Source organism: Neltuma alba, unplaced genomic scaffold (genome assembly GCF_004799145.2).
Source record: "Neltuma alba isolate B1F8T4 unplaced genomic scaffold, ASM479914v2 tig00011246_pilon, whole genome shotgun sequence".
Taxonomy (NCBI): domain Eukaryota; kingdom Viridiplantae; phylum Streptophyta; class Magnoliopsida; order Fabales; family Fabaceae; genus Neltuma; species Neltuma alba.
The window spans coordinates 1-20,695 of NW_021635963.1; the positions used below are offsets into that span (position 1 = coordinate 1).

The 20,695-nt window shown below is 38.3% G+C and overlaps 2 protein-coding genes and 2 pseudogenes across 2 annotated transcripts; 1 reads left to right on the forward strand and 3 right to left on the reverse strand.

The window, feature by feature from the left end:
• Nucleotides 1-1,130: 1,130 nt before the first annotated feature.
• LOC114762928 (fatty acid hydroperoxide lyase, chloroplastic-like) lies at nt 1,131-4,366 on the forward strand. Its single transcript, XM_028952532.1, has 3 exons — nt 1,131-1,751; nt 2,929-3,310; nt 3,428-4,366. The coding sequence occupies exons 1-3, from the start codon at nt 1,308-1,310 to the stop codon at nt 4,069-4,071; spliced, it is 1,470 nt and encodes a 489-aa protein (XP_028808365.1). The 5' UTR covers nt 1,131-1,307; the 3' UTR covers nt 4,072-4,366.
• Nucleotides 4,367-4,743: 377 nt separating this feature from the next.
• On the reverse strand, nt 4,744-7,999 carry LOC114762920 (uncharacterized). The gene is made up of 3 exons (XM_028952523.1): nt 7,480-7,999; nt 6,131-6,154; nt 4,744-5,439 (listed from the first exon to the last, which is right to left on the reverse strand). Exons 1-3 carry the CDS (start codon nt 7,688-7,690, stop codon nt 5,093-5,095), a joined length of 582 nt encoding a protein of 193 aa, XP_028808356.1. The 5' UTR covers nt 7,691-7,999; the 3' UTR covers nt 4,744-5,092.
• A 975-nt stretch (nt 8,000-8,974) lies between these two features.
• Nucleotides 8,975-12,657, reverse strand: LOC114762918 (cellulose synthase-like protein H1; annotated as a pseudogene).
• Nucleotides 12,658-16,814: 4,157 nt separating this feature from the next.
• On the reverse strand, nt 16,815-20,689 carry LOC114762919 (cellulose synthase-like protein H1; annotated as a pseudogene).
• Between the last annotated feature and the right edge of the window lie 6 nt (nt 20,690-20,695).

The window sequence follows — 20,695 nt, forward strand, 5'->3', positions numbered from 1 at the left end:
AGAGGTGATAGAATTTAATTAAAAAAATGGAACATTGAAGTGAAAAACTGTTCTTTTTGTAATTGAATGACTTATGGGGCAATTGCCCACAAGACAAAATGAAATTACACATAGCGGTTTGAAAAGTGAAAACTTCATTTAGTCCCTTCAAAAAAAAATCAATTGCTTCCTCCAAGAAAAATATAACTACAAATCTGGGGAAGAAGTATGAACATAGCAATTACACTTTTATGAATTTTCCGTACGTTTTCATTTTTATAATTAAAAATTTGAGATTATAATTATTTTGGTTAGTACTACATCCAGTTTTTAATATAATGACTAGTTTGACATTTAAATTAGTTCTAAATATAAGAATTTAATATATTTTGTCTCTCATATTTGTTCATATTTTCGATAAAACAATCAGTGCAGTAGTTACATATATTAAATGTTAGTTATATCTACTACATATGATTAGTGAAAGTATTTTAGACAAGACAAAATCTATTTATTACAAATAACTAGTTAAACTAATTTTTTTAATCTAATCAAATTAGTCAACTAACTTTTATATTAGTATTAAAGACCAAAAGTAATAATACATATTTCTAATTAAAAACAATCAAGAATGTAGATTACAAAATGAAAGATAAAATAAGGACTAACTGTAGTGGATACTGTTCATTACACAAGACGCAACGTTGTTCTTTTCCTTTGAACCTTAAAAAGCATTTTAAAAAATAATTTTATATAAATTGAGATAACTTTTTTTTTTCCACATACTTATATCGTACATGCCATAAAATTATAAAAAATTGGTAAAAAAATCTCTATTTAAAATTTTAATTAGTCAGAAAAATCTGAATTGTATAAATATAAGTAGGACACGGGAATGCAACATATCAGTTATTGGATAAATTTTGAACCATTTGTCAAGAGAGAGAGATGGCCGTGTTTTATTTTCTTGGGCTTTTTCTGGAGTTGGATCAAATCATTTACCGATGGGTCCAATCGAGTTACTATTCGGGTTGTTGGCTCCTTCACAGCCCTACTTTCGGCGCTTCCAAATCACATGAGCACGTAGCATCTCGAATTTCCGTCTGAACACTGTCACATTTACTTTTAGAATCAGTTCGAAATTATACAAGAGACTGCCCCACAACCTCGTTCCATTTTCGAACATCATCGAAATTTAGATTTACAAAATTCAATCTTTTTTTTTTCCCTGTTAAATTGTTTTTTCTGGATAGAACTCCTGATTCCCCATATCGCATTCAACAATCTCATTCTCCCAAATTCCCAGACTCTACTTCCGACCCAATAACATGCCTTCCTTCCGCATGGGTATGTCCCCAGCCATGTCACTACCCCCGTCATCGCCGTCGGTGGTTGCTCCGTCGCCGCCCTCATCCATCGACTTGCCGGTGCGGCCCGTTCCCGGAAGTTATGGCTGGCCGCTGCTCGGCCCTTTCAGCGACCGTTTAGACTACTTCTGGTTCCAGAAGCCGGAAGCCTTCTTCAGGAAGCGGATCGAAAAGTACAAGAGCACCGTGTTCCGTACCAATGTCCCTCCCTCCTTCCCTTTCTTTACCAACGTCAACCCAAGCGTCGTCGCTTTGCTCGACTGCAAATCCTTCGCTCATCTCTTCGACGTGGACCTGATTGACAAGAAGAACGTCCTCATCGGAGATTTCATGCCCAGCGTCGCTTTCACCGGCAACATGAGGGTCGGCGTTTATCAGGACACTTCTGAGCCTCAACACCCCAAGGTTCGTATCATCTTTCTTCCTCCACTGTCCCAATTTTTCGTTCCAAACTACAATTTTCCCTTTTTGGCATGCAACTCGCAGAATTTACTTCAGAGTTCAATCCATTAACTGATCATAAAGGCTTAAATTCCAACGATGTAAAATTTTCTAGTTTAGTAGGCATGATTACTGAAGAGTAAATCCATCACAGTACAGAGCGTGTAGTGCTGGCAAGGATCAGGGGAATCAAAGGAATTATCATGATGTGGAGCTTAGAATGCAGAAAAGGGCAAAATAGGCATAACACTTTGGCCCTAAGAACAGAACAGTAGTCGTTTCCGTAAATCCAATGTAATTAATGGATATTTAATGGACGCAGGAAGCTAAACTTGGTACTGCAGAGGGTGAGTTCTAGTAAAGACACTGCTGTGATGGGTGACAACTGACAATAATATGAAATGGAAAGTAGTCACGTGTCAGGTCTGGACCATCGTGTTTGCTTGATGAGGACCACGAAAACAATGATACAAAATTATCATCTCCCAGCCTAGCCTAGATTTTATTTTCACAACAAATAAAATTATTTTTTTGAAAAAAGGCCAATGATTTAAAATTTTTAATAAATGAACATCAGTTTAGCGTGTGTCTTACGGTCCACTCTTGTGGGAGCTCGACATTTCCCATTAGCGGAATGACGTGCTCGTAACTTCTGGGAAGTGGAGAAGTTGATAAATATTTGACGGTGATCAAAATTCAGAGAAATCTGGGGTTGTCGTGTGATGGGTAAATGAACTGTTGACCTCCTTGAAAAATTGATCCTACGCGGTTAAGTAAGGTAATTACTCCTCCGGTTTTTAATATAGGACCTAATTTTTGGATTGGTCTTGGTTTTAAATATAAGACTCATTTTTCATATTTATTAATTTTCTCCAAATTACCTCTATGGATACTCTCTCAACTATAATCAAGTAGAAGAAGAAGAGGAGGTATTAAGAAAGATGATTATGGTATTTTAAGAAAAATGTGTCACTTTTCTTATAATTAACTAACTTATTTAACTTTCTTAATCTAATCAAATTAATTAAATGGGTGTTATATTAAAGATCGGAGGAGTAGTATTTACGGACTAAGTTTTACTCCGCAGCCAGCCAATGATATGGTGCCACGTGTGATCTGTGTCTGAGGTGAATTCGTGCAGGTGAAGAAGTTCATCATGGATGTCCTGAAACGGAGCTCCGGCATATGGGCAACCGAACTGGCATCCAATCTTGACGTGATGTGGGATGACATTGAATCAACGGTCTCCAAATCCAGCTCCGCCGGTTACATCTTCCCACTTCAGCGGTGCCTCTTCGCTTTCCTCTGCAAAGTGCTCGCCGGCGCCGATGCTTCATGCGACCCCGATATCGCCAAGTCCGGTCACGCAATGCTCGACCGGTGGCTCGCCCTCCAGATCCTCCCCACCGTCCCTATCGGCGTTCTTCAACCTTTAGAAGAGATTTTCCTCCACTCTTTTGCCTATCCTTTCTTCCTTGTTAGCGGGGACTACAATAAACTCTACCAATTCATCAAAAAAGAAGGTAACTTCGCATCAAATATCCAGAACACCATTTTCAACTTGATTTCTGAGCCAAACGAAAGCATGCTTTGATTGATTGTCCTATGCTGATGGTGTGTTTATGGAACACGAGAAACAGGTAAAGAAGTGATCACAAGGGGTGAGACTGAGTTCGGGTTGAGTCAAGACGAAGTGATTCACAACTTGCTGTTCGTGCTGGGTTTCAATGCGTTTGGTGGGTTTTCGGTTTTCCTACCCGGTTTGATAGACACAATAGCAAGTGACGAAACCGGGTTAGAGGAGAAGCTGAGGACCGAAGCGAGGGAGAAGGGCGGGCCCACCCTGAGCCTCGACTCGGTCAAAGAGATGCATCTCATTCAATCCGTAGTGTACGAAACTCTCCGGCTAAACCCGCCCGTTCCGCTTCAATACGGCCGAGCCAGGAAGGATTTCCGGCTGTGCTCGCATGACTCGGCGTTTGAGATCAAGAAGGGCGAGCTGCTCTGTGGGTACCAGAAGCTGGTTATGCGGGACCCGGTTGTGTTCGATGACCCGGAGAGCTTCAGACCGGACCGGTTCACAGGAGGGGGCGTGCAGTTGTTAGACTACTTGTATTGGTCGAACGGGCCTCAATCCGGGTCGCCCAGCGAGTCCAACAAACAGTGTGCCGGTAAAGATGTGGTCACCCTCACTGCGTCCTTCATTGTGGCCCACATGTTTCGCAGATACGATTCCATAAAGGGGAATGCAACTTCAATCACGGCCGTCCAGAAGGCCAAATGATGAAGGGTCAGGATTTGTTGGTTTGGGGTTAGTGTGATGACGTCCGAGATGCTGATGGTCAAGAGATCAGGCGCTGGCTGCTTGTTCTCAATTATAGCGGTTACTGCGAATTTTACAAGCATATGTATTCTTTATAATGGTTGCATTGGCTATACTTGCAATATCAGATTATTATAAATGAGGTGAAATATCATTAAAGGCCTTTGATAGAAGGCATCCTTTTATGGAAAGACGGTTGCTCGAGCTCCAGCCCTGTATATTACCCGCTTAATAAGAAATAAAGTTTCTGAGTATTTCTTTTCCCTCTAAAAATGGACGAGTATAATGTAATACTCCTCCGGTCTTTAATATAAGGTCCAATCCTTGAGTTAGTTTTGATCCTAAATATAAGACTCATTCCTCATATCTATCAATTTTTTCTAAATTACCCCTATGGATACTCCTTCAACCATAATTAAGTATAAGAGAAAGGAAGGGTATTAAGAAAGATAACTATGGTATTTTAGGAAAAATATATTACTTTTCTTATAATTAACTAACTTACCTAACTTCCTTAATCTAATCAAATTAGTTAAATGGATCTTATATTAAGGACAGGAAGAGTACATATTTGACAAGGGATTGAGTGATTAATACGAACGAGAGATTTGAGGCTTGGAAGACAAAATAATATTGCAGTTTCAAAACCAGCTTCAATTTCCTATTCTTGAATGAATGAGTACACGGTTATTTACTTATTTGAACCAGTAGCCAATAAAGGGGACTTCAGAAATAAAAAAGAAGTTATAATAACTTATAAGTATACTTACGACGTAGTACCCTTTCATCCCACCTTTTTAACAATTTCCAGCTCACAACATCCAGAGGAGCAGAAGTAACCGAAAAACATCAGCACAAGCTTCTCACACTTGACATTTACGAGGAGCTTGCTTGTATATGGAATCTATCAAGACTTGTAACTAATCTCGTAGCGGAAAAGCTAGTATGCAACAATCATTCCATTGAAGACCATGTAATGTTTCTAAGCAGTCTGTACTTTTCCCTGAGACTGGTCGTTAGACTTGGAGATCCCTTCTTTCCATCCCTTCTGACGAGCCCTCAGTTCCCACAACACTGTCAACTTCTTTTGTGCCGCTAATGCTGCCTCAGCTTTCTCCCTGGCATCCTCGCATGTCTCCATCCCTGAATTACACTTGTCTGCTTCTTTTTGATATTGAGATGTAATTTTCTTAGCCTCAAGCAGAGCCATGTCAGCACGTCGGTGACTTTCCAGAGCTTCAGTTTCTCGTAATTTTAGCTCTTCTGACAATAACTCCGCAAAGTTCTTTTCCGTGTCTCCACTCACCTCTGGATCATGCTTTGCACAATCTGAACATTTCCAATCACGCAAAAACAGGAAACAGTACTTGGTAAAGGGAGTTGGATCAAGAGAATACCAATAAAGCCAAAATGAGAAATGCTCGATCTTTTGTGTCAAATTTCAGGAGACTGTAATCAGTAAATTTCTAAAGTCTAAAATTTCTGTATATTATGTGCATTAGGACAAACTCACTGTGAAGCAATGTGTAATCTGAGCAAGTCTAATTCAACTTCTAAATGATACAGAAATCCTTGCTGGTCTGATACCTTCATTCCCCCCCCCCCCACATTAGATGATTTACGTCTCACAGAGAAACTTTTGGGTCAGTCGTTTAGCACCAAAATATTGTTTAGCTTGTTACATGAGTACCTGATTGACAGACAGAGCTACTGGGCTACAGGCACTGTGTGATCAACAAATGAAGCATGATTATTTGTAGCTATGTTTTAAAAGGAAAACCATCAGTAAAAATGGGAGATTTATGATCCTAAAAGATGGTCCAAGCCCAGCTGGAGAAGAACTAGCACACCATCTTACACCATAAAGTTAGAGGAACTATGTTACTTGTGCTCCTTCCATCATGCATGGGTGAGTCAAACAGAAAAGTTTCAACAGTACCGATTGAGTTGTTTATGCACATTGTACACTGTATCAGTTTGAGAAACTTAAGTGGAGTTTATAAAGGAACAAGAAACCAACCTCCAAATGAAGCATTGCTAAGCCCTGCACAATTAACAGACAACGAGAAAGAAATAAGTACAAGTTCAATTAGCAGCATTACAGCATACCACAACTTGCATTAATAGCCAAAAAAAAAAAAGGAAGCTATAATTTAAGGTGTCATTGATTTGCAATTATAATTATTGAGAAGCAACGAATCAGAAATGAAAATTGATAGGTCAGGGATTTTAGGTTAATATTTCAAAGTAATCACAATTGGGAAAGTAACTGGTTGGTAATCGTTTTGGACACAAAAATGTTTCTCGGCACTTCATTAAGTATTTTCTCTTTCATTAATATCATAGTTCTAAGCTATGCCAACCAGTCTCCTCAAACTATTCGCGTGAAGTATGAAACTTTGAACAGATCAAATCTCACTGAAAAAGGCCGTATTTTTCTGATCCGTATAACATAGAGAAGCGAGCAGTTAGCAAAGTCATCAGCATACTCTTCAAATACTAAATAGATTCTTCTGGATACAGCCTTACTTTTTGGCCCAAAAAAAAAAAAAGACACCAGCCTTACACTCTTGCATGATGACACATGATTGAAACCGTTGCGCACTTGACAGCTTTTCGCTTAACTCATAAATTCTTTAAGTGCTGGATATTGCATATTCAAACGGGGATGTTAAATTACAGTGGCTACATTGCCGATTATGCATGACTAAGCTTGCAGAAGACAAGGGTACATATAACAGATTTTCCCCCACGATTACTCATACTCTGTCAAGGATTACATGACGGGACCCGTGGCGCAGTGGGGATGAGCATTAGGTTATCACTTAAAGAAGTGAGACAGACGGCATTAGACAGCATAAGTTTAAGCTAAAGAGAGGCACGATAGTTCGGAAGACCCAAAAATGATTATTTCAATTGTAGTCCCAAAGTGAAAGTTTAAACTGGTCGTGCAACTAGATCTGCCCAAGTCAAAGGAATCTCGATCAATTGAAGCACGCATCCAAATAAGGAGACTTTATGCCCATAATTATATAGAAGTCCCTTAACGCTAGATCTCATAAATTTTATTTTTTAACACTCCTGAATTCGATCAAAACAGCACAGAATTGAATTACCAATGTGTGCCCTAATGTATGACTGAGATCTTCAATCTGCCCCATGATGGTTTATCCAGCAGACAAGAAAGTTACGAGAGCATATACATAATCAGGAAACGTAACTTTATGTAAACTCAAACTGTCGAGAGATAGTTAACAAGGCTAGGATTCAAAATTAACTCCAGCAAGACACAGAACCCCATATCGACAAGAGATCTGACCAGATCCAGAACCAAGAAAGCAAGGATAATATACCATGGAATAAAATTACCTTGGGGTATGGAGAGGGCGGGTTCAGAGGAGCAATCGCAGACGCAGGGCGCACAAGTGGAAGAGGAGTGCTTCAGTGCAGCAACACCTTCCATGAAATGCCAGTACAGAGGAGGACCCAGAATGTAGCCGGCGATGCAAAGCGCCACCACCCCTAAACCCATCTTCAACAGAACTGGACTACAAGATACCCGTGATTGATTCATAGCCATCTATCTGATTCACACACTCCCCTCCTCTTTGAGATGGGAAAAAAATACAAAGAAGAAAATAATAGTTCGGAGTGTGAAAATTGAACTGAAATCGATGCTATTGCAGGGAGCCGCGTGCAGTTTTCACCACCCCAGAAGCTACTTGCCTCCCCTTCGTTTGCTTCCCCCACGATCTCCCTCAATTTATGTCCATCTCTGACTCTAGCCCACTAGTTAATCTATTATTTATTTATACGAAGAGAGACACGCAGTGGAATTGACCCCGTCTCCGACTTGGGTCTCACTTTCCAGCCAACAATTTCAATCTCTGTTACAAATGCAATTAATACGGTGACTTTTATATTTATCTCGTACGTCATAGTTCATCATGACTTCGTTGACTAAACTAATTGATAGGTAATTATCCGTAAATTTTATTCTATAATTTCCTGAGATTTATCAACAATTCATGATAAAAAAAAATTTGCGTAAATCAACAATGAAGGAAACAATTGTAATACTTTAAAAAGAAAAAAAAAATAAAGACAACTAATCTTGAATTCGCTGTTGACGTAGCGGTTTTTTTAATAAATACTTTGCATTGGAACCTTTTTTCCAAATTCTACCCATATCTATGAGCATTTGAATATTAAGCTTTGGTATAGGTTAAAAATATGCGCTCTCATGAGTTTCTTTAGTAGCGACAAATGATTCAAGACAATGAGAGAGTAATAGCAGGAAAATGTCATCTTTTTAAACAGGTCTTATTATTCTTATTTATCGAACTCACAAGACCCACATTAGTTTCATGAGCTAAGCATATCAAGCATAGTGACGGTAGGAGAGAGATCACAGGAAAAGATCACACTTCCATAGAAAATATACTGCTAAGCTAGTTTGAATTTTATTTTTATTCTAAATATAAAATCTCAATCTATTTTGTCTCTTATATTTTCTATTTTTTTATAGTAATCCTTATAATAATAATAGTTTTAATTAATACACTTTATTAATAAAAATATTTTAATAAAGATAACATCTATTTATTATAAGTAACTAACTTAATTAATCTTTTTAATCTATTCAAATTAGTCAACTAATTTTTAATTACCAGGTAGTATATATCTATTGATTTGAATTAAAAGATGCAACATATTGCTGACCGAGAGACAATGTCATTTGTGTTAGTTTTGATTTTGGGACATAATGTTATGATTTTTTACCTTTTTCTAACTGGATGCTGAATCACACACACACACTCGTTGACGCAAACTTTGAAAAACAAAAATACGCATTGGGCAAATATTGCATGAATTTTCCCGAGTTATTTATAATACATTAAGAATTGTCTCCCCATCCCCCCGGGACACGTTCGGGTATAGTGATTTCAAAACACTTGATATGCAATGAGGAAGCAGGATAGAAGAGAACGTTAATGGAGCAGGACATCAAGTGATGGTGGCAATGCTAGTTCTAGAACAGTGCACGAAGAGAAAAGCCAGAACTGCTGACTTGAAAATCGTCGACATGGGAATCCCATATTGTGCCCTCCCAAACAGCCCTTTCAAGAAAGGCCACAAGCAAACCACCAAGTACACACTGCATAACGCCTCCCCAACCCACTCCCACTCCCACTCCCACTCCCGCTCCCGCTCTTCTCTGCTGCTGGACCCAGCCTCCATAATTTCATCACCAGACCACTGAGTTGAACCACTAACATAGTGGTTCCTGGAACAAACATTGCAGACTCGTCAAAGATGAATCTTCCAGCGTTTGTATCAGAACCAGAACAAGCTGGTGCCTCCTTCTGTGTTATATCAAACACTGTTTCAGAAGCCCTCAACATCTCAACTATAGCACTTAGAGAACCCACAAACCAAGGACCCAAGGCCATTATTCTTCTCATTCTCTGATTGTTCCACCATGCTCGGACTGATAACCCGATTGCCAAGTATTCTATTAGACTGTAGATGTTGTATATCACGAAAACTGACACAAAAATCCATAGCCAAGGTTCCTGAAAATTCCATATGAATCTCCTTAATTATTCCTTGAAATTGAGGGATACTGAAATGTTTGGTAGTTAGTGTTGAAAAACTGACCTTGGGTAAGAAAGTGGAGTTGGTTATCAGGCAATATGCAGGCAAAGCAGCATAGGTTGTTTCAGGGAAGGCATATAAGCCCCAGTGGATGAGCCATAGATAGGCCAGACACTGTCTGAAATGCAGCTCACCGAAGAGGAAGCCCAAATAGGGGCTTTGGGGACCCAACAAGACTCTAAGCAGGCCAGAAGCCCATCTCTTTTGTTGGATCATTGCGGATGTAAAACCTCCAGGGGCCCGGCCTATGAAAGCAATTGGGTCGGGCGTGCAACACTCTGACCTCCAACCTCTACTATGAATGCTCAATCCAAGTTGTTGATCCTCGGCCACTGATCCATATAGCCATCCAACCTAAACTTCCATATAATAATTTAATAAAAATAGTAATAAACCAAGATAGCGTATATGATTATGCCGAGATGGAAAGCTTCTTAAGTAGGCTAGCTTTGATGTGAAATTGATTGAATTGATGCTGACCTGTTCCCCCCAGGCTGCGCCATATTCATATTCACAACTAGAAACATAAATAGCAGCCTCCAAGCACGTAGAAGGAGAAATAATATTACTGCTACTAAAATGTGTCTTGTCTTTCCAGGCTTGAGCTGCTAGTTTAATAAATTCAGTCGAAGTTCCAAATTTTGGTTCCAGTTCCTCGTCTGACAATTCCTCTACAAAAGATGCCAAATGATAAGCATTATGAAGTTTCTTGGTTAGAAGCCTGTAGGGAACAAATAATTACGATCTTCTGCAAACCTGATGAAGATATATAGTGAATCTGTAAGTGGTGTGTGTGTGTGTGTGTGTACAAGAGTTCAAATCAGACCTTGATTTTCATGCGGAGTGTGATCAGGGTAACGCCCGTAAATAACTTTTCTTCTATGGAAGCATCCGCTTCCGCAGTAAAAGGGTCCCTGAAGGCCTGCATATCCAACTAATATGTACTGCACTTCACAAAACAAGAAACAATACAGGTCCACTTAAAATAACTTATAAGCAGTTTTTCAATTATGATTTATGAAATATAGGATAAATATGTGAGATAAGTTTTATCTTGGCTTACATGCTTATATGAAACGTGCTCATATAATTGCCAACCCAAAGGAGCCCTAAGCTTTCTATAAGCCTCTTCAGTTCTTAAACTTGCTCATTTTAACCGGCAATAGTGCATGCCTCTAAAAAGACAGAAATTAAGGGGGGTTTGTTTCTTTAATGAAAGAGTGCAGTTGAATTTAAACTCACCGAAGAAGCGGCAGCCCACTGGTTTCCAAAAGGATCATCTTTTAAGCCATCATCAAATTGCTGAAAACATTGGACAAATGCGACTTCTTTGTGGCCCTTGGGATCCAAGAATATGCACATGGCGTGCTGAACAATCTGTGGATTGTTCACCATCATGTCACAGTCTACGTTCAGCATGTAGGGAGCATTGCTTATCAACCCTGACACTCTCGTCTACACATTATAATAGTTTATCATCAGGAGAAACCCAAGTTTGAGGATGTTTTATAAGACAAAACAAAAAGGCCGAGGTATTAAAAGACCAAAGAAAAGATGTTACCAAAACATTCAAGGCACCAGCTTTGTGATGATGAGGATGCTGTGGTCTCTTCTCTCTTGATACGTAGATTAAGCTGGGCAATCCATCAGATTGGCCTTCCCTTCTCTCCCATATAACCTACCGATCGATTCATAAATTAAAATGGAAAGAGCAGAGAAAATGATTCATGTATATTAGATGCTTTACTCGATGATACAAGTTTAGATACTTTAATTATGGCTCCGTGATTTCTCCGCTCTGCGTTCATGAAAGCTGCATACTCTCCCTCAAACTTAATCTGCTCTGGTTTCCTGCTCACATCTTCAATTTTACGGCTTAGTTTTTCATACTCTTTCTGCAAAACCGAACACAAGAAACCATTATTCAATACTTTTCCAACACTTAATTGACTCAAATTATGGGATTGTTCAAGTACGATCGATCATCAGTAAGCAATTCTGTGCAATCATACAGAGAGAGTGATAGAGACCTGATGTTCACCGCCCTGTGTTTCTGTTTAACATCATTTTAGCACCCTACCTTCATTTGTAAAAAATCTTGTGTGAATTCTGGAGAGTGTTGCTGGCTATTGGCACCAGTGGGCTCATCAGAAAAGAACTTAAGAGGAGCCCTGAGTTGGACATTGTATTTCTTACAGAAAGGTACCCACAGCTTAGCAAATCGGGCGGCTTCGGCAAGTGCAAAGAATGTAACAGGGGAACACCCATCATCGGAAACGTAACAAGCTAGCTTGTGAGATGGGTAATCAAGTGCCAACAGAGACAACACTGTGTTCGCCGTGATGATGGGTGGCTCCAGCACTGGGTCCGCCGTTGTAGCCAACAGGTCCACCGCCGGCAGATCCTCCCTGGGTACGCTATTCACAGGAGAAGAACTTGACAAATAAGAAAACAAGAATCAGCTAAATGAAGTGAGCGAGCTAATCCATGTATACCGTTGAGAGAGGGAGTGGAGGAACGTATTGACGCGTGCAGGAGTCCATTTGGTGCTCAGGATAATAAACCAGGTGAAGGTGAACCATGATTCGCATAGGAAGGCGAGAAAGCAAGGGGGAGTGAAGTAGGTGGAGAAGGCGATAAGCCTGTGAGCAAGAAGCAAGAGAAGGAGAAGGAAGATGAAGCTATCCATAACTCTCTGAAACCTGCGTTTCAGCCAAATCTTTTCATACAGTTGGACGTCTTCCATTGAATCTTATTCTGCAATGGTTTCGCAAATCTTACAATTGTCGTATGCCCAAATGGGTATACTCGCAGCTCACTAATGGAGAGTAGACAGAAATCAGAGTAGTGAAATTTGCCAAATTTCAAGTTAAAATGGGGAAGTCTGGAAGACGCTTCGGTATCTAATTCCGGGTCGGAATTTGGTTACATGATAAGGCATAAAAGAGGTTTACTGTTTGCGAAATTTGAGGTAAATTGTGGTGGTATATTTTTAATTGTACCATTTATTTTATAGACATTGGAATATTTTATTCCTTCGTCAACTTTCTGTCACGCGTCTTTATCAATAAAAAAGCAGACAAATGTATTTAAGTATTCAAAGATAATACTCAGGCGATTACAATGTGCTATTGCCCGGAGAAAAAGACAGATAATAAGGAAAATAAAGCTTTCATCCATAGAATAAAAAGAATTGAATATCAATCCTCTTTTGAGTAATTCATTCCATCTTGAATGTTTTTGAATCAGCAGTAACTGTAACATTAAGAGAAGGTTTCAAAGTCTTAGTGATTAACAGAAGATAATAGCAGCCAGAGTTGATAATACAAGAACTTTTCTGGGACTCATTCACAAGGAATTCATTGGTGATTTCCAAATCATTAACACTTGGCTGTTTTAGAGGATCCGGTGTATCAAAAATAGAATCTGACCACGATCCATGAATGAGTGTTTAGTGACAATCTTTTCAGTGATCCTAGATCTGATATTCAAAGTTAAGAGTCATAACGTGGCTCGTTGTCCCTTGAGGATCATCATCTTCTTGGAATAAAGATTCAGAATCAGTTTCTTTATCTTTAGAGAAAGGAAGAACATATTGTGTTTTTTTATCCTGAGTATGTTGTTCTTCGATGACAGATTCAATATTTTCATCTCCATTGATCATTAAAACAATCTGGAAGTGTTAGAAAAGGTTAGTCATTGACTATAAACCTCTCAATATTTTCCTCCAAGACGACAAATTCCTTTTACCAAAGCCTAGTTCACTTACAGTTCATCTTAGACATGCAAAAATCTTTTCCAAGTTTGATCTTAAAGCTGGTTTTTGGCAATTGGATATCCACTCAGAAGATCAACCCACAAAGCATTACTATAGAAAGTATAGGTAATATCAACTAGAGCAACTTTAGCAGTGGGTGGAAATCCTTTTCTCCCATGGAGTGTAATAATAAGGTATACAGCACCTATATAGAGATGGGTATAACCTTGAGCTATCCATTCATTAATCAAAGGTTGAAGTATGTCAACAGTGACATAATGTTCAGAGGAAGAGGCAGGAAAACCACAGTTTTGGGGAGCTATCCTTATTGAAGAAATAAATGGAAAGAGATTCTACTGTGGATATGCAAGCAGACAATTCAAGGAGCTAGAAAAGCATTATCATGCTAACTACAAGGAGATCCTTGCTAACCAGATTCTACAGTTGAAAATCTTTTTGATGAAGAACCATTTGTCCTTCATACGTCTAAGCCTAGAAGGACAGACTACAAACCTACTATGGGTCTATGGTTCACTTTTGATGACCTTCCTCCAGAACAATAGAGAGACAGACTTCATAAATTTGACGCATGGATTGACTTGCAGCTTGCTAGGTATGATACAAATCTTGAGAGTCATCACTGGCATTAGTTTGGAGGATCCGTAGTCCTTTGTCAGGGATCTTTAAAGAAGGTGGTTGCTGTGCAATTCTTTTGAGAGTTTTGACAGCTGAGATCTGCTCTGTCCCCCACTGAGAAGTTTGGATAGCTTGCTAGTGTGATTAGACATATGAGGGATAAAATCCCTAAGATAATTAATAATCCCTAAAAATTGTTGAATAGTCCTTACCACCATACTAATCGTGTCACTAAAAACGTTAGAAATCTGATCTCCACCCAAAGACCTCATGTCAAAGAAATTGTTCAGTCTACTAATTTAGAAAACTGTGGTCTTCCTACCTCTTCCTCTAAACAATATATCATTATTGACATACTTCAACCTTTGATTAATGAATGGATAGCTTAAGGTTATACTGGGGGGCAATAAAATACACTTAAAAATTAAAACAGTCACAACCCAAAAAAAAGGACAAATTTTCAGAAAATTTCGATCATTAAAATCTCATTTCATAAATTGAATAAAATGACCATATTGCCTCTCTTTGAGGGCAAGAAAAAAAAAACAGCCTCGCCCATCAGCAGGGGCTGCCACCAATGGCGGCTAGGCAATTTGCGACAGAGGTCAATAAATGCAGGCTTTGATCCCATCATTTTAGTTTCTAAAAAATATATAACCTCACCAAAATATATACTCCTCCGGTCTTAAATATAAGACCTTTAGTATAATGGTCTTATATTTAAGACCAGAGGAGTATAAAACTATTAAGTCGCTAAAATTTTTCAATAAAATAGCACAAAATAGTATAAAAGATAATTGCAAACTTTGACCATAACCATAGGTTAGGTATGAAGCACAATATAATAGCTACTGAGCATAACATATTAAGTTATTAACACTTATTAATTACTATAATTATAAAAGTTAGTTGATTAATTTGAGAAAATTAAGAAAATAAGTTAAGTTAGTTATTTGTAATAAATAGGTGTTATCTTTTCTCAAATATCCTTGCTAATCCAGTATATTGGCTAGAACTGTCATTATTAAAAGGATTACTTTAGAAAAATGTATAAATATTAGAGATAAAGTAGATTAAGATCTTATATTTCTGACCAAAATAATCGTTAAAGGAAAATTTTTGCCAATAAGATATTTTCAATAAAATTTATTAAAAAGACATTTTTAAAAAAATAACGCAAATTTTTTTATAGATAACTAGTTTAAATAATTTTTTAGATTTTGATGAACTTGTAATAAAATTTTAAACCTATTGGTAAAAAGAGCAACTAATGGGGGGGTTGTGATATGGTCAATAGCTATTGGATTGAAAAATATCTTATTGACAAAAATTTTCCTTTAATATGTGTCATAATAAGGATAGTTCAAGAAAAAAAAATTATAAACTTAAAAGAAAAGGTATGTTAAAATTTTATGCTTAGTACTAGAGGGAATACGTACAAATATCTTGGGATCACGGGACAGTGCCGCTTTCTAGCCAAAAAGACGAAGCAAATCTGAATATTTTAAATTTTCCTTCTCAGTGCTTCTTACCATGTCATTATATATATTTTTTTCTTTGTTGTGTGAAAACGGTGTGATCATTTTATTAACTAGTCATTCTATCTAACATATGCAACAAGTGTGCTTAGTCTTCGATTAGCAATAAGCATTTCCATGTAAATGTTGTGCGATCAATAGACTTAGGATTACATTATATATTTTCCGGGATTGGATCCAAGAACCAACTCTTTTTTCTGTCATTATTATGAAGCTCATCAAATTTACATCATATCTACATATGACGCAAATTTATTAGTTGAATTAGGAGTATTTACTATTTACATAAATGCAAATTTATAACTGACGAGATATTTAATACTATTAGCTAAAGTATACATCTGGTCCTTTAACTTTGTACAATGTTTCAATTTGATCCATTAACTTTAAAAAACATATATTTAGTCCTTTAACCCTAAAATCATTAGGTTTTAATGATGATTTTTGGTAACAATCATGGATGTTTTGAAAATTAAACTTAATATGTTAGTATTTAAGAATATTTTATCAACATTTAAGATTTTAATATTATCATTTTTTGGAAAAAAAATTTTAGAGTTAAAAAACTAATAAGTTAATTTCTAGCCTGATTATTCAATTAAAAATCAGCTGATTCAATATATTAAATTTAAATTTATCAAAATTAATTTGATCTTTCAAAATTATAAATTCTTATTGTTTTCAGAATCATTGTTAATCCGAATTCCGAACGAATCCTTGGTTAAGACATTTTCTATTTAAACGACTCGCCATTTCCATCTCTTGATATCTTTTGGGGTTATGCCTAGAAGCTCCCACCCCCAGTGGCTGGCCATCGATTGCCCCCATTCAAAATCCTGCACCCTGTGATTCTGTCCCCCACCGTATCAATCTTCATTACCAAACATACTCATTAAGATCCATAATGATTAAAATTCTATTACGTAGCATTACCTTACATTGCACAGCATATGAGATCCAAAATCGAGTGAAAAGGAGCTTTAGCTTTTATGAAGTAAAGTAAAATATGCTGCTGAAAAAATGAAAGTGAAGAGATGAGAGAAGAGATTGAGATGAATAAGAGGGATCAGCAACACATAAAGTAGTGATGATAGAAGTACAAAGGACCACAAAGAACACGGCCAGAGTTGCAGACATTAAAACCCTTGATCATGGCATTCCATATTCTCTCTTTTCAGAAAAGGCCAATAACACACCACCATGCACGAACGACAAAACAACTCTCTCCATTTCCATTTCACTTTCTTCGCTGCTTCCAATAACAAGAAGGAAGTAGAACATAAACAAGAGATTGTCAATGGACCAACATATTAATTGATGGTGGCAGTGACGCTTATAGAACAGTGCACGAAGAGAAAAGCCAGAATAGCTGACTTAAAGATTGTTGACATGGGAATCCCATATTGTGCTTTCCTAAATAGTCCTTTCAAGAAGGGCCACAAGCAAACCACCAAGTACACACTGCACAATACCTCCCCAACCCCACTTCCATTCCCATTCTTCTCTGCCGATGGATCCAACCTCAATAATTTCATCGCCAAAGCAGTGAGTTGAACCAGCAACATAGTGGTTCCTGGCACAAACATTGGAGACTCGTCGAAGATGAACCTTCCTGCGTTTGTATCAGAAGCCGAACAAGTTGGTGGCTCCTTCTGTGTTATGTCAAACACTGTGTTAGAAGCCCCCAACATCTCAACTATGGCACTTAGAGAACCCACAAACCAAGCAGTCATGGCCATTACTCTTCTCATTCTCTGATTGTTCCACCATGTTCGGACTGATAACCCGATTGCCAAGTATTCTATTAGACTGTATACACAGTATATCACGAAAACTGAAACATAAATCCACAACCAAGGTTCCTGAAAATTTAATATGAATCTTCTTAATTATTCCTTGAAATTGAGGGATAAAAAATTGTTTGGCAGTTAGTGTCGAAAAGCTGACCTTGGGTAAGAAAGTGGAGTTGGTTATGAGGCAATACGCAGGCACAGCGGCATAGCATGTTTCAGGGAAAGCGTGGAGGCCCCAGTGGATAAGATATAAATAGCCCAGGCACTGCCTGAGTTGCAGCTTACCGAAGAGGAGGCCCAAATAGGGACTTTGGGGGCCCAAAAAGACTCTAAGCAGGCCGGAAGCCCATCTCTTTTTTGTACCATTGAGGATATGAGATCTCCAGGGGCACAACCTGTGAAAGCAATAGGCTCAGGTGTGCAGCACTCTGACCTCCAACCTCTTCTATGGATGCTCAATCCAGTTTGTTGATCCTCTGCCAATGACCCATATAACCATCCCACCTGAACTTCCAAATAATTAAGTCATAACGCAGAGTATGATTCTTCTGAGACGATAGTTGTGTGATTCTCAGAAGAAAATTTCAACCTTTTTCTTTGTGTTGAGAGCTTCTTATGTAGCAATTGAAATTAAGTTAATTGGCATATTTATAATATGCTTTAATTGATGAATTTGATACTGACCTGTTTACCCCAAGCAGTGCCATATTCATATTCACAACTAGAAACTTGGATTGCAGCCTCTAGAGACGTGGAAGGAGTAATAACATTACTACAACTAGAACATGGGTTGTCTTCCCAGGCTTGGGCTGCTAATTTAACAAATTCCTTCGAGCTTCCGAACTTCTGTTCCAGTTTCTTGTCTGACAATTTTGCTGCAAAAGATGTAAAATGATAACATGTCCGAGATTCTTAGACAGATGCCTATAAAAATTATTCCCTCTAATTCTTAATATAAAAACTTGTTTGACTTTTATTTTAGTTCTAAATATAAGATTCTAATTTATTTTGTCTCTCATATTTATCTTTTCTTTAAAGTAGTTCTTATAATAATAGTAGTTCTAGCCAATACACTTAATTAGTAAGAATATTTTAAAAAAGATAATACCTATTTGTTAGAAATAATTAACTTAATTAGTTTTTTTATTCTACTCAGATTAGTAAATTAGCTCGTATGTTAAAGATAAGATGTAGCAATTAATTAATCACGACTATCATGCATGTACTAGAGTTCAAATAATTAATGACCTTGATTTTGAAGCTGCGTGTTATCAGGGTAACGGCCGTAAATAACTTTTCTTCTGTGGAAGCAATTGGTTCCACAGTAAAAGGGTCCTTGAAGCCCTGCAAGTCCAACTAGTACGTACTGCATTTCACAAGGACAAGGAAGAAAATTAATACGCGTTGCATGGCTGTAAATTAACAGAGAATCGATGATGTCCTTTTGCTTTTGAAAAGTGAATATGAATTTAAACGCACCGAAGAAGCAGCGACCAACTGGTTTCCAAAGGGATCATCTTTTAGGCCATCGTAAAATTGCTGAAAGCACTGAACAAATGCGACTTCTTCGTGGCCCTTGGGATCCAGAAATATGCACATGGCATGCTGAGCAATCTTTGGATTGCTCACCATCATGTCACAGTCTATGTTTAACATGTAGGGAGCGTTGCTCATCAACCCTGACACTCTGGTCTACACATGATAATCATCATATCACACTTTTTTATAGCAGGAGAAATGAAAATTTGAGGGTGTTTGCGAATATGTCATTTTATAAGAGAGAATAAAGATGCCAACGTATTAAAAGAAGAAAACAAGGTGTTACCAAAACATTCATGGCACCAGCTTTGTGGTGATGAGGATGCTGTGGTCTCTTCTCTCTTGATACGTAGATTAAGTGGGGCAATCCACCAGATTGGCCTTCCTTGTTCTCCCAAATAATAACCTGGTCCTCATGAACCATAATTTAATTAATCAATGGCAGAGAACTAACATCGATTCACGCACGCATGCCATTAAATTTACTCCCAAGTACGGACCGTTCTGAACCATAACTTAATTGATCATCTGATAGAGAACACTATTTGATTTTGTTTTATTCGAGAATGTGCCATTGTCCTTCATTTGTCATTGAGAACAAATAACAGGAAATTTGTGTTATGCCATATGTATGACTCAGGCCCCCCACTAATAGCATGTTCCTTTTCAAGAATTGTCTGTCACATATGAGCATCATCAGACAATCGAAACAGCTCGACAATGATATACTAGAAGGTTAAGATACCTTAATTATGGCTTGGTGATTTCTCCGCTCTGCATTCCTGAAAGCTGCAAACTCTCCCTCAAGCTTAATCTGCTCTGGTTTCCTGCTCACATCTTCAATTTTACGGCTTAGTTTTTCATACTCTTCCTACAAAACCCGACACACAAAGTCACTATTATCATTTTTCTGACAATTGACCACGAAATAACCATTTCAACACTTTACCTTCATCAGTAGGGAGTCTTGTGTGAATTCTTGGGAATGTCGTCTTTGGGCACCGTTAGGCTCAGCAGAAAAGAACCTATGAGGAGCTCTGTGTTGGACGTTGTATTTCTTACAGAAAGGTACCCACAGCTTAGCAAATCGAGAGGCTTCGACGAGGGCATAGAAGTTAACAGGGGAACACCCATCATCGGAAACGTAACAAGCTAGCTTGTGAGGTGGGTAATCCAGAGCTAACAGAGATAGCACAGTGTTCACGGTGATGATGGGTGGTTCCAGCACTGGGTCCGCCGTCGTCACCAGCAGGTCCACCGCCGGCAGCTCGACCTTTGGTACCCTATTCAAAAGAGTAGAACTTGACAAATAAGGAAATAAGAATCAGTTCAGTGAAGTAAGTGGGGTCATTTGTACAGCTACCGTTGAGAGAGAGAATGGAGGAAGGTGTCGATGCGTGCAGCTGCCCATTTGGTGCTGAGGATAATAAACCAGTTGAAGGCAAACCATGATTCGCATAAGAAGGCGAGAAAGCGGGGGACAGTGAAGTGGGTGGAGAGGGTGATAAGCCTGTGACCAAGAAGCGAGAGAAGGAGAAAGAAGATGAAGCTGTCCATAACTCTCTGAAACCTGCGTTTCAGCCAAATTTTTTCATACAGTTGGACGTCCTCCATTGAATCTTTTGCTGCAATGGTTTTGCACGTTCACCAAATCCTGCAATTGC

Bases quoted from the DNA above. Each gene is read 5' to 3' on its own strand.
- LOC114762928 (XM_028952532.1), top strand. From the start codon at position 1,308: ATGCCTTCCTTCCGCATGGGTATGTCCCCAGCCATGTCACTACCCCCG. The intron at 1,752-2,928 runs GTTCGTATCATC...GAATTCGTGCAG, and splicing joins CTGAGCCTCAACACCCCAAG to GTGAAGAAGTTCATCATGGA. The intron at 3,311-3,427 runs GTAACTTCGCAT...CACGAGAAACAG, and splicing joins CCAATTCATCAAAAAAGAAG to GTAAAGAAGTGATCACAAGG.
- LOC114762920 (XM_028952523.1), bottom strand. From the start codon at position 7,690: ATGGCTATGAATCAATCACGGGTATCTTGTAGTCCAGTTCTGTTGAAG. The intron at 6,155-7,479 runs GTAATTTTATTC...TTAATTGTGCAG, and splicing joins CGCCCTCTCCATACCCCAAG to GGCTTAGCAATGCTTCATTT. The intron at 5,440-6,130 runs GTTGGTTTCTTG...GGAAATGTTCAG, and splicing joins TAGCAATGCTTCATTTGGAG to ATTGTGCAAAGCATGATCCA.